The following is an 18,760-nucleotide window of genomic DNA, read 5'->3' on the forward strand; positions in this document are numbered from 1 at the left end:
AGCACATATTTGATATGATTAACTCCCTGTGTATCACCTCCTGTGTTATATATCATCTACGTAAAGTAACAAGATCACCATCCCTGCATTGAAAGACTTAATAAACAACGCAGTGTCAGTAAAACAAGTTTTAAAATGAAGTTGAGTCATTACATTGCTGAACCTATCATACCAAGTTTTGGGAGCTTGTTTTAAGCCATACAAGGCTTTACGCAACCGAAGAGTTTTCCCATGTACTAAATTCAATCATGGTGGAGGATCCATGTAAACTTTCTCGTCTAGATTATCATTCAAGAAAGCATTTTTTACATCCATTTCAAATATAGGTCATTTTTTAATCGAGGCTATAGCAATGAGAGTTCTAACAGTTGTCATTCGAGCAACGGGAGCAAACGTCTCATCATAATCAATATCATATTCTTGAATGTATCCCTTGGCTACTAACCTAGCTTTATATTGTTCTAATGCTCCGTCACATTTGGTTTTTATTTTGTACACCCATCTACATCCTATAGTTTTCCTTCCTTTAGGTAATCTTTGGATTTCCCAAGTTTTGGCCTTTTCCAAAGCTTCTAAATCATTATTCATGGCGAAAGAAATGTTTCATCAAAAATTGTCTCCAAAAGCAATCTCTTGTGTTTTCTTAGGCTATGGCAAAAGCCAAAAAGGTTATAGATATTATGACATTGAAAGAAACAAATTGTATGTTTCTCAAAATGTCACTTTTCTTGAAAATGAAGTTGGTTTTTGCAAAGAGAAAATCCAAGAAAGTTATGACTACTCGTTCCTTTTTGACCTTGTCAATGAACATGAATGGTGTGAACATACTCATGATACACATAAAGTAGAAATGAAGACACGCATAATGCAAGTGAGAGTATAAAGGGTTTTCATGATATAAACCAGGGTTACCGGAAGCGCCTAGCTAAAAGGGGAAGCGCGCTTCCCCGAAGAGCTCTTCATAAGCGCGAAACGTCGCGCTTCCGAAGCGTGGGGGGAAGCGTCCCCCTTTTTTGGGAAGCGTGTTTCCCTTTAATGGGGGACGTGTTTCCCTTTAATGGGGGACGCGCTTCCCTTTAATGGGAAGCGTGCTTTCCATCACGCTTCCCCCACGCTTCCTCCTCGCTTCCCCACGCTTCCCCTCGCTTCCCCTGTTTTTTTCCATTTTTTTATTTTTTATTTTTTATTTTTTTCGCTTCCCCCTCGCTTCCCCCACGCTTCCTAGGTCGCTTCCGAGACGCTTCCTAGGTCGCTTCCGAGACACTTCCCGAATCGGTCCTAAGTGGTCCCACGCTTCCCCGCTTCCTAAAATTTTGAAAGTGCCTCGCTTCCCACTCCCGCTTCCCGTATCGCTTCCTGCTCCTGCTTCCTCAACTGGCAACCATGATATAAACTCATCTCACAATGATATACAAACCTATGCTCTGATACCATGTAATGAAATGGATTGAATACAATACACATGCAAGAACACACTTTCAATCAAGTAGCATACTTGATTGAATCATCAAACCACCCACACAAGGGTCTAACAAATTTGATATTGCATAGAGACACTCTCAAAAGAGATGAAAATACAAGGTCTAGAGAGACCTATTTATAATACATGAGGATACATATGGGGCAGCCCCATATGGCTGTTGGGGCTGCACCCAACGGTCATATTTATGACTGTTGGGGCAGCTCCAGCAGCTATATGGAGTTGTCCCAATCACAAAAGACAAAAAATGAAAAAGTAATAAAGACAAAATGAAAAAGTAAAAAAGTGAAAAAAAATATACAAAAAGCAAAGTATCAGCCCCTAATGGGCTGACGCCTATCTAGTGAAAGGACGGAAATACCCTTGATGGGTATTTCGGTTTACATAGGTTTATACATTCATATATAATTATATGAATATATATGAATGCACATATCTTAACATTATTGTTAAATCAGAGATGTTTGTTGAGGTGAGTTATGGGCACCTCGGTTTAGGTCAGTTTTAGTTGTCACATGTGGTTTGACTCAAACTGACTCTTTTACGTTCTCTGATTATGAGTGTGTGGTATCACTCGGTTTCTCTTTGGCCATTGATTTTACTATGGATGCTCTTTATTATGAGTACCTGTGATGGATATATATTGTTTTTAAAGCCATAGTGTTTCAAAATATGTTTAAAATTGATAATTTTATTTGCATTAGTGTTTGTCATTACAAGTCTTTTTACCTCAATTGACTTTCTCCTTCTATGCCTATTATCTAAGTGTCACCTTATGTAGACAAGAAATGTTGTTCACACCTTCGTGTGTGTTTTTAGCCCATTGTTGGCTTTGTTCTCTTGATCTAGTAGTTGATACACTTGTTTTGTATGTCATTATATGTAGTCAAGGCTTGTTGTTTCACACCATTGTGTGTGATGTTGGCCCATGGTTGGTTTTTGTGTTCTTGTTCTAGTCGCTGATACACTCATTTTAAGTGTCATTTTATGTAAACAAGAGATGTTTAGTCACACCTTCGTGTGTGTTTTAGCCCATGGTTGACTTTGTACTCTTTTTCTAGTCGTTGAACATACTTGATTTTGAGTGTCATTATATATAGACAAGAGATGTTTGTTTACACTTTTGTGTGTGACTTTTAGCCCATGGTTGACTGTTGTACTCTTACTCTAGTAGCTGATACACTCACTTCAAGTATCATTATATGTAGACAAGAGATGTTTATACACACCTTCGTGTGTGTCTTTAGCCCTTTAGTAGCATTATACTTATAGCCTTGGTCTAGTCACTTGAGGTGATTGCTTGTAGTGGATAAACTAGTGTTGAAATTTGCAAATGTTTGTGCATTTTTCAAATTTGTCATCATCAATTAATTTGCAAACTCTATGATGAGATTCCTTAACTTATGTGAAAAAATGGTTGTCTGCATATTTTGCACAATTTGTATGAGCACATGTTTTTAGTATCAAAAGGATATATTTTTGTATTATCCCATAAGTGGACTTGCATGTATTTTTACACTTTGTTCTAGTGTAAGGTTCATACCTTCTTTTATCATGTTTTTTTAAGCATTTCCTTTTGAAAAATCTCTCTCAAGAGAATTGCTCTATACTTGATTTTGCTTCTTGTAGGCTAAGTAATATACTTGATTGAAGTGTGTGTGTCCATAAGTGACTTATTCTAGTATTAATTCATTACATGATATCGTATGCATATGCTCATAATAGCTATTACGCTTGGGCACTTATTAGAATTTTCTCATTTTTGTTTATTTTCAAGTATAGGTTCTTAAAAGATGGTCTATATGACACTTCTTTCAATACTAAATTATTGCATGATTCAATCTAGATTTAATTGCTTCTAATTGATTCAATGTTTTTAAGTGGTTGGGCATCATTATTTTGTTTTTGCATACTGAATCATATGTTCTTTAATGCTCAATGTTATGATCACTTGAAAAATGAGTTGATATATCTTACTTAGTTTCAAATTATATATATATTTTTTTGTATACTTTGAGCTCCTTGATTTGTGTCACAGGATCTTAAAGATGAGATGGAAGAATATCCTTGATATAGACCATCCGAGAAAGTGCTTGGGGATGATCACTATTGAAGACATTTGAAGGCTCCCCGTTAAGACCAATTGAAGGATGATAGTTTCCAATTTCACTGATATGCTATAAAGATGGTGTTTTTATTGAAGACTCTTAAAGACTTGAAATTCTCTCTTGTATTTTTTTCAAACTTTTTGTTTCCCCACGCAAAGTTTGAGGAGGCGTGTTAATATATATATATATATATATATATATATATATATATATATATATATATATATATATATATATTTGATTTTATCCAAAATACCTGATAGGGGTATTTTGGTCCTTTCACCATGTAATTTTATTTTTAGGGTTTTCTACTTTTTTATTTTTTTTATTTTGTATTTTTTATTTTTCTATTTTTTCAACTTGGGACCATTGGGCCCCCCACTTGTGTAGACGTTGGGGCTCTCCAACGTCTACCTAGTGGGAGCCCCAATGGCTCCCTCTCTCTCTCCCTTTTCCTCTTGTATATAAAGGGGTGCAACGCCCTCATTTCTCTGTAGAGTTTAACTCTCACCTCAATGAAGATATAAGTTATTTTGGCTCTTCCCCTTTATAGGTTTGTGTGCTTGCACTTAATGTGCTTACGGTTACCCCTTAGTGGCTTTGTGTATTCGCACCTTATGTGCGTATTTATCGGTTCATTTTTTAACCTCTTGTGTTCAAGATCTTTTTCTAGCAAGAATTAGATGCTCTAAAAAAGGCTAATACTTGGGAAATAGTCAAGCTTCCTCTACATAAAAAAATCTATTGGATGTCGCTGGGTCTTTAAGGTTAAAACCAAAAGCGATGGATCCTTGGAAAGATATAAAGTTAGATTAGTAACTAAGGGATATTCGCAAGAATATGAAATTGACTATGAGAAAATATTTGCCCCTGTAGCTAGAATGACAAGTGTTAGAACCTTAATAGTTGTCGCATCAACCAAAAAATATCCTATATATCAACTTGATGTGAAAAATGCATTCCTAAATAAAAATCTAAATGAAGAAGTATACATGGATCCACTACCCGGAGTTAATATTGGACAAGGTCAAACTCTTAAACTTTTAAAAGCCTTATATGGTCTTAAACAAGACCCCAAGGCTTGGTATAATCGATTTAGTGATATCATGATTAAATTAGGATTTCGTTCATGTTATATTGACACTGCTCTATTTATCAAAAGTGCAAGTAATAGTATTGTTATCTTATTACTTTATGTTGATGCCATGATTATCATAGGAAATGATCAAATTAGTATTATTAACGTTAAAAATATGTTAAAAGATAGTTTTGACATGTCTGATTTAGGTTAGATATTTTCTCGACATTGAAGTTGCATATTCTGCCCGAGGATATATATTGTCACAGATGAAGCTTGTTGCAGATATATGTACTAAATCTAGAATTTTAGATAATAAAAAGGTGGAGACTCCAGAAGTAATTAACGCAAAATTAAGGTTAGAGGATGGGGTTCTTCTAGAAGATCCCAGACCCTACAAACAACTCATTGATCTCTCACATATCTTACTATCACCAGACCAGACATCGCTCATGTTGTTCACTCTGCTAGCCAATTTCAGCATGCTCCTACAATTGTGCACATGAGTGCCATACTCTGGGTCGTTCAATACATCAAAAACACCATACCTAAAGGGCTATTTTTATCCTCATCTTCTTCATTGGATTTACTTGCTTATACTGATACAGATTGGGGAGGTAACCCTAATGATAGAATCATAACTTCGGGCTTCTGTGTCTTTTTAGGAGATTCCTTAATTGCTTGGAGATGCAAGAAGCAACACAAAGTCTCGTTATCCTCTACTAAAGCTGAATATCGGGCTATGACAACTACTACAATGAAACTTATTTGGCTTCCAAGCCTTCTCAAAGATATGGGGATTGACATTCCAGGTGCATCAAAGCTATGTTGTGACAACAAAAGTATCATTTACATTGTCAGTAATCACACCTTCCATGAGCGCACCAAACATATAGAGATGGGCTGCCACTATGTTCGTGATGAGTACCTACGCGAAACAGTTACTCGGCCATGTCACATCAAAATATCAGTTAGCGAATTTTTTCACTAAAGCTCTTCTTGCTCCCCGCTTCACGTTTTTTCTTTGCAAACTTTCGGTCATCTCCCCGTAAAGTTTGAGGGGGGGGGGTGTTAAAATATATGTAACTATACATATATATATATATATATATATATATTTGTCTATAAATATATATATACATATATATATATATTTATAGACAAATATATATATATATATATATATATATGTATAATACCTGATAGGGGTATTATCGACTTTTCACATAGTTGTTTTAGTAAACAACTATTTTCTTTTTTTCTTTTCTTTTATTTTTTGTATTTTTGTTTTTTATTTTTTATTTTTTTATTGGTGGCTCAAAACCCAACCCAAAAAGGGGGCCCACGTAGAGTCGTTGGGGCCCCCAATGATCACATTTGTGACCGTTGGGGGCTCCCAACGACTCTATGGGAGCCCCCTTTTGGCTCTTATTTTGAGAGCCATTGTGGGTGTATAAATAGGGGTGAACCCCTTTGTATTTTTCATGTTTAAGAGCTCTCTCTTTCAATAAAGAGTATTTATTTTTAGTTTGTGCCTTTTCAAGGCTTGTTTATGTTGTCCCATAGTGGACTTGGCTATTATCTCTCTTGTGTATTGGACCATTGTTGGTCATTGGGAATGCTTTTAGCATTCTTTATTTTTCCGCATACTTCATTACAATCTCGAGTCACATGCTGGCTAAAGTGACAGACCCTAACTCCACACGCCAAAAGAATTTTTCATAGAAAGAATATGTTATACAAGAAAATGTAAACTAAAATAATGACACTAGGAGCAATAATGAAGCCCAAAATATAATCTGTGAAAAACAGAAAAGTAGTGGTTTAAAACCAAACCAGAAAAGGTAAACAGAGAAAGCTTGTATATGTGTGTGCGTGTGAGCATGCATGCCCGTGTATTTATATGAAAATCTTAGTTCTGTTCAAGTTCATTTTTTATATGGTACACCTAACTTGAATAGCATGTACACAATATGAAAATTGGGTGATACACCATAAAAGCAAAGAAAATCTTAGCCCACCACTAACCCTTCCCTTGCCACCCCATCCCACACCCCCTTTAAGAAAAAAGGATTGTTCTTATTATGACATAAATACTTACCCCAACAAGCACACCAATCTCAATTCCAAGGAATAATGTTGTAACACAGGTAATGGTCCAAAGAAGGAAATCTTTCTTATCGACACGCCATAATAAAATAGCTTCGTCATAATCCACCTGAAAGAAGAAAAGCAACAAGATATGAAACACATTAGCTCAGCATCCCTGTGTATCTGATTTATAGCAATAGAACTTGCTTTAACCATTTACATACACATTGCATAAGCAGTGGTAACCTAGACATTCATTTCTTTCAAGACAAAGGGTACAGCTTTGTTTTAAGACATTACATTCTCAGAAAAACATTCATTTCACTTTTGTTATATTCAGGCAGAAAAAGACAACTCTTCACCTTCTTTTCTTTTTTCCTTATCGTGAAATTGCATATTCTGAATCTTAACTCATAAACATGATAATTAGCCAATTTGCTTTCTATTGAATGTAGGGGTTTAGGGGAGGAGAAGAGTTGGCTCCAACCAAAAATATTTGAGGAAGCTTGGGTTGTGAGTCGTGACACAACCTCCTTACCTCTTGCTTCATTGGTGTAGTGTGGGGTGCCTTGAAGGAACTCCATCCTACACGATTTGAAGGGGAGGATTACTTGTGCTTACTGTTTTCCATCTTTCTCATCCATAGAGGTAAGTTAAACCCCTAGCATTTTTCTTAGATTGCGGATGCTATGACATCCACCCATTCATGTGTATATGTATTTTTGGTAGTACACATGCATATGAGTATTCAAATGTATGGGAAAGCCCATACCAATCTTTTTAATGCTTATAATAGGTTCTTTTGGTGTTTTTCATCTCATCAAGTAAAAATATCCAAATGAAAAGGGGTTCGGGAAGATGGGAACCGAAGGGATCTCTTGGAGATTGAATTCTTAAGAAGGGGGTTTGACTCAAGCTCCACCCACCATCTCCCCTCAAACTCTCTCACCCCTCCATCACCACCTAACCCTAGCCTCCTCCCTATTTCACGAGTTTTGGATAAGGGATCAAACCCTCTCCTTTTCATCTGGTACAGTTTTTTCTTTCTCATCTCTCTTTCTCTCTTCACTCCCTACCTCTCTAGAATTACAAAGAAAGATAAAAACAAAAGAAGAGCTAATTTACAAGTTTTCCCCTTGCCTATAACAATAAGTACAAAAAAATAAAAGGAACAATAACTAACTAAAGGGGCTATATTACATATGTGTTTCAAGTTTCAACACTCCCCTTCAAACTTGGAGTGCTACAATGGAATCATTCCAAGTTTGGAAAGGAAAGTGTAAAAATGGGAAGGAGCTAGACTTTTTGTAAACACATCTGCAATCTTATTCTTATCACATGATTCAACGCAACAATTCCATCTTCATAAGCCCTTTTGATATAGTGACAATCTATCTCAATGTGTTTGGTATGCTCATGGAATTTTGGATTTCTTGCAATATAGATTGCATTCATATTGTCACAATATAACTGAGTTTTGTTTGAACTGGAAATTCCTCATTCACTCAATAACCATCGTATCCAAACTATCTCAGCTGTGACTTGGGCCATTGCCCTATATGTTAGAAAATAATACATATATGTATATACATGAATATATATATATATATATATACATACTCTTCGTAATACAAGAGTATGTATATGTATAAATATATTTATATAAATACATATTTAAAGTATATATGTATATTCTTGTATTATTTATTTACTTATTTCTGTAATTTCTCATTTTATTTATTTTTCTGTCACTTTTTGTACCCTTTCTGTACACAGTCAGCCATACAGTCTGTCAAATAAGAGCCGTTGGGCTGATTCCCAACAGCTCTAATTAGAGCCGTTGGGAATAGCCCAACGATTCTTTCAAGGTGTAATGCATTATAAATAAGGGCAATGAGCCCATTGTAATAGTTAATTCAAGAAGGGGTTTTATCCCCTCATATTAATGACACAGTGCATTTGACGCACTTATTCTCTTTTGTGATGTGAAGCTTTTTTATGCTATTTTTGTAATAACCGTATTTTTCTTGTTAAATACATGATTAATACTGAATTTTTTAGTTTGGGCCTAGAATTCCAGTTTCAGATCCAGGATCCATAAAGGGTCCATATATATGTATAATATCATAAAAAATAATAAACATAACAATATAATAAGTAAATATTAAATACTTATATATATATATATATCCAAGTTAATGAATGGATCCACAGTTGGATCCATCTGGATCAAACATGCGGATCCATATATCAGGCAAGTTGTGGATCCGCACCGCAGGTGAGTCTCGGATCCAACTCATGGTTGGATCCCGGGTCTTGGACCCGGACCCAAGCCCCGCCCCGCATACGTAAAAAAAATGACATGTTAAAGGGTTCAGCCGCAAACGGGTTGAACCCGATAATGGAAAGATGGGGGAGGCGTTAGGGTTCAAAACCCTAACGCTGTGCGAAATCGGAAGGGGGGGTATGTGCAGCCGCAGGGAGGAGGCTCCTCCCTTTTTGGGCACCCCTCTACAAAAGGGAACCCCAAACCCCTTCTCTCCCACCTTCTCGCCCTTCCTCCCACTGTAGCTCTCTCTCTTCCCCTCGACCTCTCATCTCATCCCTCTCTCTCTCGTTTTCGTGCACGACTGCAAGACCACCAGCATCGGCGACCTTCCAACCGCGACAGCCTCCTCCTCGCCGAAACAGGTAGGATTTCCTGTTACTTTTCTTAAGGGTTCCCATATGTCGAGCGATGTGTGTGTGGGTTACCGTGAATAGCAAAACAAAATTTTTGTTTTGGGGTTTTTTGATTCCGGTCGTGTGGTTACCGGAAATACTCGGCAAAACGGAGGGAGACTTGGGTGTTTGTTGTGCCGAAAACCCCAAATCGACAGATTTGGAGATTTCGGATCGATGATTGAGGCAATGGAAGGTTGATTTTGTTTTGGGTTTCTGCATTGAAGGGGTTTCTTAAGGGTAGCAGGGAGGGGTATTTGTTTGATTCCTGCTAGATGGTCGGAAACCCCAAATCACCGATTTGGGGGTTCCAACCGTCAATGGTATAAGGGGGCCCGATGAATGTCAGAGGAGTAGACCGAAACCCCAAATCGGCAAACTTGGGGGGGGGGGGGGGGGGGGGGGGGGGAGGGAGGTCGGTATGATGTTAAGAAGCGATGGCCAAGACTAAAGAGCTGCCGGGAATCCCAAATCGGCAGACTTGGGGATTCCGACTGTTGAAAATAAAAATAAAAATAAAAATAAAAATAAATACAATAAGATTATGGTCGGACTGAAGGGTTAGAGTCTGAGCTCGGTCACCAATGGGCCTGTTGCGTGTCATTCTTTATGTTATTTGTATAAGTTTCTGAATGGAATTTCCCTGTTAAGGTACCGTTTGGATTAAGCAAATTGCTACTACGCTCTATTATCGACTGATGACCTATTAAGTTTTGTTTGTTTCTTTGTATAACGTGATTGACTGAATTGATGCTTCTACGTCACATTATTGACATTCTGGTGGTAAGCATTACTAGTTTACTGGAAGGTAATGGTTTAATTAAGAAACTTTACCAGGATTTATGATCACTTAAACCAAGTTAACTTGGCACACTCAGTTGGTCACTCTAATATTAGGTAACTACTAAAAACAGTAAAATATAACAGACTGTTCTTGGTTTGTTTGATTGTTCTTCGGTCTATATTTTTTTCAGTTGCTGACGTAAATTTCAGAATGTTTAATTGTAAGTTTCATATAAAAGAATGCTTCCGATGCAGAAAGGAATTTGACTATTAGTTAAACCTGCATTACCATAAAGCTTTATGAAGTTGTTATTAAATCTAGACAAAAGATTAGATATCACAGCAGGTCATTCGAAACAAACCACAAATCCTGTGTATTGAGATGTTTGAATGTTCAGATTTATGTGTTGGAGCATATGCAGTATTGCTGGTATAAAAAAAATGTGGTTGCTAATCCAGGCTTAGTGGTTCTCTTGTTAAATTTCAAATTCTAATATGTCGTGTATATATAGGAATAAGATGCAGATGTGTAAACACCCAAAGTGAGTAACAGTGATATCTCCTTGTGTGTTCCTAAGAATCTAATCATATGATTAGTCGCATGGTTCATTTAATGTTAGTCAAGACAATTAAATATTTAAATAAATCTTAATAAAGATAAAATGTCCAGCTTGCACCAAACTGGAATTGTAATTATAATCTTCCAGATACAATTTGTTGCAAGACTTAAATACTATTGAGCTTGTTTGTGTTGTTGATTAATGTGTCTTGAAAACAATGGGATTCAAACACATATTGTAGTGATGCTCCTGTTATGAAGTACTACAACTGAAGATCATGATGTAGCTAATTAGTCATCTAACATGTAGCAAATTTTCATTTGATCTTGTCGTATTGACAATCATGTAGGCTCATGATTTTTCTTGACTGATTGGGTTAGCCGGTGTCATGGAGATGCAACAAATCATGTAAATTATATGCCCATGCAAATACTATGTGCCTGATGTTTCATTCAACATGAACATGCATAATGAACGGGTTTGTTCACGTGCACACACGCTCAAGGGAGTATGCATAGGCACAGATACGTGTATATTGAAGTAAGAAATACACATGGCGAAGATGCATATGATTTGAGAAATTACATGCTTATGATTGGCTTTGTTTTGCATGGATGCACATGCATTTGGTACATTGGTCTGGTGTTATGAATAACACATTACTTTGGTTTTGATATGTGATGCATCGATGACCTAATGGATTATCATCGGCCTGAAGAGTCGTGAGCTTGGTTGCTTTTCATATATATTTAATTGCATCACTTAAACCACATAAGTTGGTATTGCACACTACTACATTGTTCTTGTTGTCCTCGCGGGCTGCAGTTCCGTAAGGGTCCTCGCAGGGGTGGATGTGAGTTTTTACCTTTACTTTTGCATATGGTGTTGCAAAACTTAAAGAATTGATTTTTAATAAAATATAATAATTAAGAACAGTGTAATATACGTTCTGGGACCTCCCATCTAGAGAATGGAGATCTTAGTGATCTGGTTTTGAAGAGACTGTAAGGATACAAAAACTTCGTGTGCTTTTAAACCCGATATTGAGGTTTCTTCTTCTCGCCACGGTTTTAGAGAAAGTCTGTCACTTGACCTGGGGGTGGTGTGTTCGACACAGTTGTTGTTTTGGTATACCAAGGAAGTGTCACTTATGGGTGTGGGGTGTCTCTGGTGTTCCCGACATTAGATGTGGAGGTTTAATGTTCTGATGGATGGGTTGTTTCCTGATATCGGTCGAGGGCTAGGTTTGAAACCCAGTAAATAAATTACAACTTGTGTGTTAAGCTACCCTTGGAACCTAACTTGACATCGAGGACTGTACCTGTTTGGTGTATCCACGGGCAATGGTAATTAAAAAGAGAAACTTAAAGTTGTGTCATTTAATAGGGCATGCATATGGAAAATGAAACTTAAACGAAAGATAATAAGAGAATTCATGCATTACACATAAGTCGTGTATTTTTCTGTTATGCATTAAATCATGCATATTCTAATTGTTCCCTCAATCATTACATAATGGTGAGTGTATGATGCTTACTTCCTAATGCCTGTCAAAGGTTTGTTACTTTCTTCTGCTTTAATGTTTCTACATGCCTAGTACTTATAGCGGTTGCATGAAAAATCCCATAAATACTATAAATTGTCATATTTGCATTTCCCTCAAAATAATGCATGAACCTCAAAATTATAATGTAAATTCATATAGAAATTGGAATATATAAAAAATTTTGTCTGACTGGTTTAAAGGCACCGGGGCTTGTGTGCTTGACTGGTTTAAAGGTACTGGATCCAGAGTTACCAGTCGAAGAAGCGGGAGCGGGAAGCGATACGGGAAGCAGGAGCGAGAAGCGAGGCACTTTCAAAAATTTAGGAAGCGGGGAAGCGTGGGACCACTTAGAAGAAAATTCTGAACCGTCTCGGAAACGACCTAGGAAGCAAACCGGAAGCGACCTAGGAAGCGAACCGGAAGCGAGGGGAAGCGAAAAAAAATGAAAAAATGGGGAAGCGAGGGGGAAGCGTGGGGAAAACGTGGGGGAAGCGCTTCCCATAAAAGGGAAGCGCGCTTCCCAAAAAAGGGGGACGCTTCCCCTCACACTTCGGAAGCGCGACGTTTCGCGCTTCCGAAGCGCGCTTCGGGGAAGCGCGCTTCCCCTTTTGCCTAGGTGCTTCCGGTAACTCTGACTGGATCACCCTGAATGGGTTGTGCAATTAGTATGAAACGATTGGGATAAGATAAGATAAACATTAATTAGAACATTTTAGGTATCACACAGAGTAGAATTATTAGATTTGCAGTTTCACAGTTAAACAACTCTTTCAGAATGTATCTCTTTACCTTTAGCATGCTTTAGAAATCTAACCATTGGAGGGGGCTCCAACGTGTATGTTGTGGCCCCCCTCATGTTTAATGTGAGGAAAAAGAAAAAGAAAAAACAGAAAAAATAAGAAAATATAAAATTACAAACATATTCTCAAAAAAGAATGTGTAAAAAGATTGTTTTACCCCCTATTGGGTATTTATATATATTTATATATACATATATATATAGTTAGATATATATATATATATATGAAATATATATGTATATGTATCTCTATATATGTAAATATATATACAAAGAAGACAAAAAACCATATTACAATTTAACACCCCCCCCCAAACTTAGGGTGAAATAACCGAAAGTTGGACAAGAAGAAAGTTGAATCTAGGAGAACAGAGCACATTTGTGAAGAAGTCTGTCAGTTGATACTATGATGTTACATAAGAAAGATCTATAACTTTTCTTAGATATTCTTCGCGAACGTAATGGCAATCAATTTCAATATGCTTCGTGCGCTCATGAAATGTGTGATTTTTGGTAATGTAGATTGCACTTTTATTATCACAACATAGTTTCGTGGGCCCTTGAACTCGTACATTCATATCTTCTAGTAATCTTCGAATCCAGACAATTTTTATGGTAGTGGTTGTCATGGCTCTATATTCAACTTCATTGGATTAGCGAGATACTTTCTGTTGTTTCTTGCATCTCCATGAAACTAAGGATTCTCTTAAAAAAATGCAAAAAAACAGTATTGGAATGACGGTTATTTGGGTTACCTCCCCAATCAGAGACAGTATAAACAATTAATTTTAATTCAGAAGAAGAAGACAGAAATAGCCCCTTATTTATGGTTCCCTTTATGTATCTGACAATCCGGAGAATGGCGCTCATGTGTACAGTAATAGGATCATGTTGAAATTGACTGACAACATGTACTACATGAGCGATATCAGGTCTGGTAATGCTGAGATATGTTAATGATCCAACCAGTTGCATGTAAAGTGCGGGATCTTCTAGCAGAATCCCATCGTCAATCTTCATTTTCGAACCTACTATTTTAGGAGTTTCACAGATCTTGTCATCCATGATTGTCGATATGTCAATAATTTCACAAGCAAGTTTAGTTTGAGATAAAAAAATAACCTCTATGAGAATAGGCAACCTCAATTTCAAGAAATATGTTAAAAATCCTAAGTCTGACATTTCAAATTTAGTTGTCAATGTGGATTTAATGCTCTTGATCCCTTTGGTATCATCATCTGTTAAAAACATGCCATCAACATATAATAGCAATATAACAATTCCTGCAACAGATTTCTTGACAAACAATGCGGTGTCAATATAACATGAAGAAAACCATTTTCTAGCATTACATTGTTAAATCTATCGTACCAAACCTTAGGAGCTTGTTTCAAACCATAAAGAGCTTTTCGAAGGCGGAGAACTTTATTTTTAGGGATTTTCATACCTATAGGAGCATCCATATAGACTTCTTCGTTTAGATCTCCATTCAAAAAAGCATTTTTGACGTCCATTTGAAAAATATTCCATTTTTTAATTAATGCAATGGTGATGAGGCATCTGAAAGTGATCATACGTGTTAATGGAGCAAATGTCTCTTCATAGTCAATCATATAGTCTTGACTATATCCTTTAGCTACTAAGCGAGCTTTATACCTTTCAAGAGATCTAACACTCTTGGTTTTGACCTTGAATACCCATCTGCATCCTATGGTTTTCTTTCCATTAAGAAGGGTTTTGAGTTCATTCTCCATGGCTTCTCTCCATTCGACACACTTTTTGTTAGCTTTTCTAAGGGCTTTGAGTTCATTCTCCATGGCTTCTCTCCATTCGACACACTTTTTGGCTTCCTCAGTTTTTCGATTGAAAATATGAGTTAATGCAACTAAGCCAAGCTCGATATTTAGGTGAGAATGAATCAAATGATACGAATCTAGAGGGAATTTTCTTAGTTCTTCGAGAACTTATAGAATGTGTGAAGGTTGGGTTCACTATATTGTCCAATCGCACTTCTAAAAGTACCTCTATCTCTACGTATATAAGTGATAGGATCTCTAGATGTCCTTCCTTCTTGATGATGGGTGGTAGAGGGGTTGGAATCATTGTTGATTTCATCCAATTCATTATCACTATTACATGTTAATTCATCATCACTAGAAATATCATCATCTCTAGATAATAAGTCAAATAAAAAATAGTCGATATTTTCTAAATGTGGTTCATTTTTTTCGAAACCACTATCATTTTCCAAAAATGTCACATTTCTTGAGACATAATTTATCATTCTTAGTATCATAACATCGAAACCATTTTTGTGTTTTTGAATAACCAAGAATAGCACAAGGAATGACTTTTGGTGAGAGTTTATCATTTTTGTCCGTAAGAACAAAACATTTACATCCAAAAATTCTCAATCTATTATAATTGGGTTCTTTTTTATATAGTATTTCAAAATGAGAAATTTTATTTAAATTTTTGGATAGAAGGCGATTAATAAGATAAACGGATGCAAGAGCCGCCTCGGCCCAAAAACTTTTCGGAATGCTTAAAGAAATACGTAAGGTTCTAGTGGTTTCAATGACATGCCTATGTTTTCTTTCGGACAATTCATTCTCTTGCGGGGTTTTAGGACATGATCTTTGGTGAACAATAATGTAGTCTTCAAGATACCTCTTAAATTCATTGGAGAGGTATTCACCTCTGGAATCGGTCCTAAATATGTTTAGATTGCTATTAAATTGATTCTTAATCATCATATGATATGATTTAAAACACGAAAAAACTTCATGCTTATGTTTAAGAAAATATATCCAACAATATCGAGAGAAATCATCCACAAAAGCACATAACATGTAAAGCCTCCCTTTGATATAACGGATGTCGGTCCCCAAACATCCGAATAAACAATTTCGAAAGGTTTAGTGGTAAACATAGATCTTTGTTCAAAAGGCATACTTCTTATTTTTCCAAGAATGCAATCATTACAAGAGAAAGTACTTTTACAAAGATTTTTGACAAAATGTAAATAGGATAACTTGGTGATGTTAGGATGTCCAAGTCTTTTGTGTCAAACATTTATATCTTTATGTTGGGCAACATTACAAAAAGTGTTTTTAAGTATTTAAAGAGAGTCCACATAATACAAATCTCCTTTCCTAGAGCCTTCCCCAATCAACTTCCTGGACCGGCGATCCTGTATTAAGCATTTTATTAGATGAGAATTTAATGTCACATCCATGGTCTCAGAGTTGAGAGACGGAAAGTAAACTTAAATTCAATTTTGGTATAAATCTAATTTTGGGGATAAAGAAATTTTGTATTTCAAAGTTTCCAATACCTTCAATTTCAAGAGAAGTGTCAACCGCAGTTGAAACAAAATATGGTGATCTATGTCACACGAACTCGGCTCCAAGGTCGACGCACCCGCGTCGACACACACCGACACGGGTGCGGCTCGAACTCGGTCAACCCGACCTTGGTGTGGTCAACGCACCCAAGGTCATTTTGGTCCATTTTTTGGAAAAAAATAAAAATTTTCTGGGCTACAGAATTTAAAAAAAACCTTGGGGTGGGGGGGGGGGGGGCTGCACAGTGGACTGTGTTGTGTTGTGTCTTTGCACTTTTTTTTTAATATATATAGCCGAGTCCCCGTGTCCAAAAAATTTAAAAACACGCCGCACCCGTGTCGCACCCGCACCCATGTGACATAGATGGTGATGTATTTTTTTGAATATTCGAAAAGAGAAAAAATGTTTGGAGACATATGAAATGAAGCACCCGAGTCTAAAAGCCAAGAAGTTTTACCTGGAGGAGAAAAGGTAGACATGGCAGCTCCGGAAATGGCTCCCTTAAGAAAAGGTTAAAGAGCTTCCATAATTTGATTTAGAGAGAGAGCTCCGTTTGTGAAAGTAGATGACTTCTCTACTTTTTGAGGTTGGGATGTGGTTGTCATAGTCAACAATTTCTACCATTTGGGACAAACCGGTTTGATGTGCCCCGGTTCTTTGCAAAAATGACATACGATTTTGCTATAGTCCCTTCTTCCGCCTTGTCCACCATTAGATCCTTGATTTTGATTCTTAAAATGAGGGGGTTTGTATGTTCTCAAATTGTTCCCCGGCCTAGAAACGACATTTACTCCATCATTTTTTCTTGATTTGAAGGCATTGCAAGAACGCTTGGATTTTGCTTGCTTATGCTCATACGAGTTTCTTCTCCACTTAGTTTTGTAATGACATCTTAAAGAGAGAGAGAGAAGTGAAGGAGGATAGAAGAGAAGATCTAATTTGCTCAAATTCGGGCCTTAGCCCATTCAAAAAATTAAAGAACCTATCTTCCTCAAGTTGTTTATGTCTAAGCTCTATGGCTTCTCCGCTCCACTTTGGTTCGAGCATGGCAAACTCATCCCAAACAGAGGAGAGTTCGGCTAAATATTCTCTAATGGTCATTTCACATTGAAGAAGAGTCAAAGCCCTTTTTTGGAGGTATAACTTATGGGATAAGTCCCTTGAAGTGTATATTTTTTCAAGGTATTCTCATGCTTGAGATGCTTTCTTGAACTTTATAATGTTCGAGTTGATTCTTGTTTCAACGGATGAAAAGATCCATGATAAGATCTTGAAATTTTTCATTTCCCACTCCTCATGTCTCTTGCTATATTCTTCAAGAGCTTTAATTTTCTCTTCTCATTCAAGAATCTTAATTTCACCATTTTCTACCAAGGTGATTTTAGGCTCTGGTTCCGGGATTAAGCCTTGGACATAGCCCCAAAGCCCTTTTCCTTTTATATGGGCTTCCATATTTCCTGCCCAAACGTAATAGTTTGAGCCATTAAGCTTTAAGTCAAAAGAGAAATGAGAATCTTTTTCACCCATTTGAGATGAGAGAAGAGAGACAAAGATATGTACAAAATAAGATTTTAGATCTTACTTGATGTAGAATTCTTCTAATGAATTGAGGAAAGTCTTCACGCCAATCACCAAGAATATGAATTTTGAAGGCACGCCTTTCGAGGCATCCAATAATATGAAGAAGCACATGATCCTTTTTCTTCAAAAAACTTTGAACTGATACCATGTGAAAATCTCTATAAAGAGAGTGTATGTGTAAAAACACAATACTTGAGACAAGAAGTGTGCACAAAGGCACAAGGAGAACTCTCACAAGTGCACAAAGGCACAAATACACATGCATAAAGGCATAAAAAATTAGAGAACTTCTTTATTGAATGTCAAAGGGCTTTATGACAAGCCTTAAAAAAAACACAAGGGGGTCACCCCTATTTATACATGTTGGAGACATGGGGGGGCTCCAACATATACGTTGGAGCCCCTCCAACGGTTATAAATCTAACTGTTGGAGGGGGCTCCAACGTGTATGTTGTGGGCCCCCTCATGTTCAATGTGAGGAAAAATAAAAATAAAAAACAGAAAATATAAGAAAATATAAAATTACAAACATATTCTCAAAAAAGAATGTGTAAAAAGACTGTTTTACCCCCTATTGGGTATATATATATAGTTAGATAGATTCATATACATATATATATAATATATATGTACAAAGAAAATTCAACAGGAACTATCTTGAATCTC

General features: G+C 36.6%; 1 protein-coding gene across 9 annotated transcripts in view; it reads right to left on the minus strand.

The window, feature by feature from the left end:
- LOC149839727 (putative sulfate transporter 4.2) overlaps positions 1–18,760 on the minus strand; it is a 179,958-nt gene that overhangs the window by 64,019 nt on the left and 97,179 nt on the right. For all 9 annotated transcript variants that reach the window (XR_016431347.1, XR_016431346.1, XR_016431348.1 and 6 more), the window contains one exon: positions 6,768–6,884. Coding sequence is in view for 6 of the 9 variants with exons in the window: in XM_090002779.1 (XP_089858905.1) it covers positions 6,768–6,884 (117 nt within the window). In the remaining 3 variants the exon portion in view is untranslated. The remainder of the gene's footprint in view (positions 1–6,767; positions 6,885–18,760) is intronic.

This window comes from Nuphar pumila, chromosome 4 (assembly GCF_984573655.1).
Source record: "Nuphar pumila chromosome 4, dmNupPumi1.hap1.1, whole genome shotgun sequence".
NCBI classification, from domain to species: domain Eukaryota; kingdom Viridiplantae; phylum Streptophyta; class Magnoliopsida; order Nymphaeales; family Nymphaeaceae; genus Nuphar; species Nuphar pumila.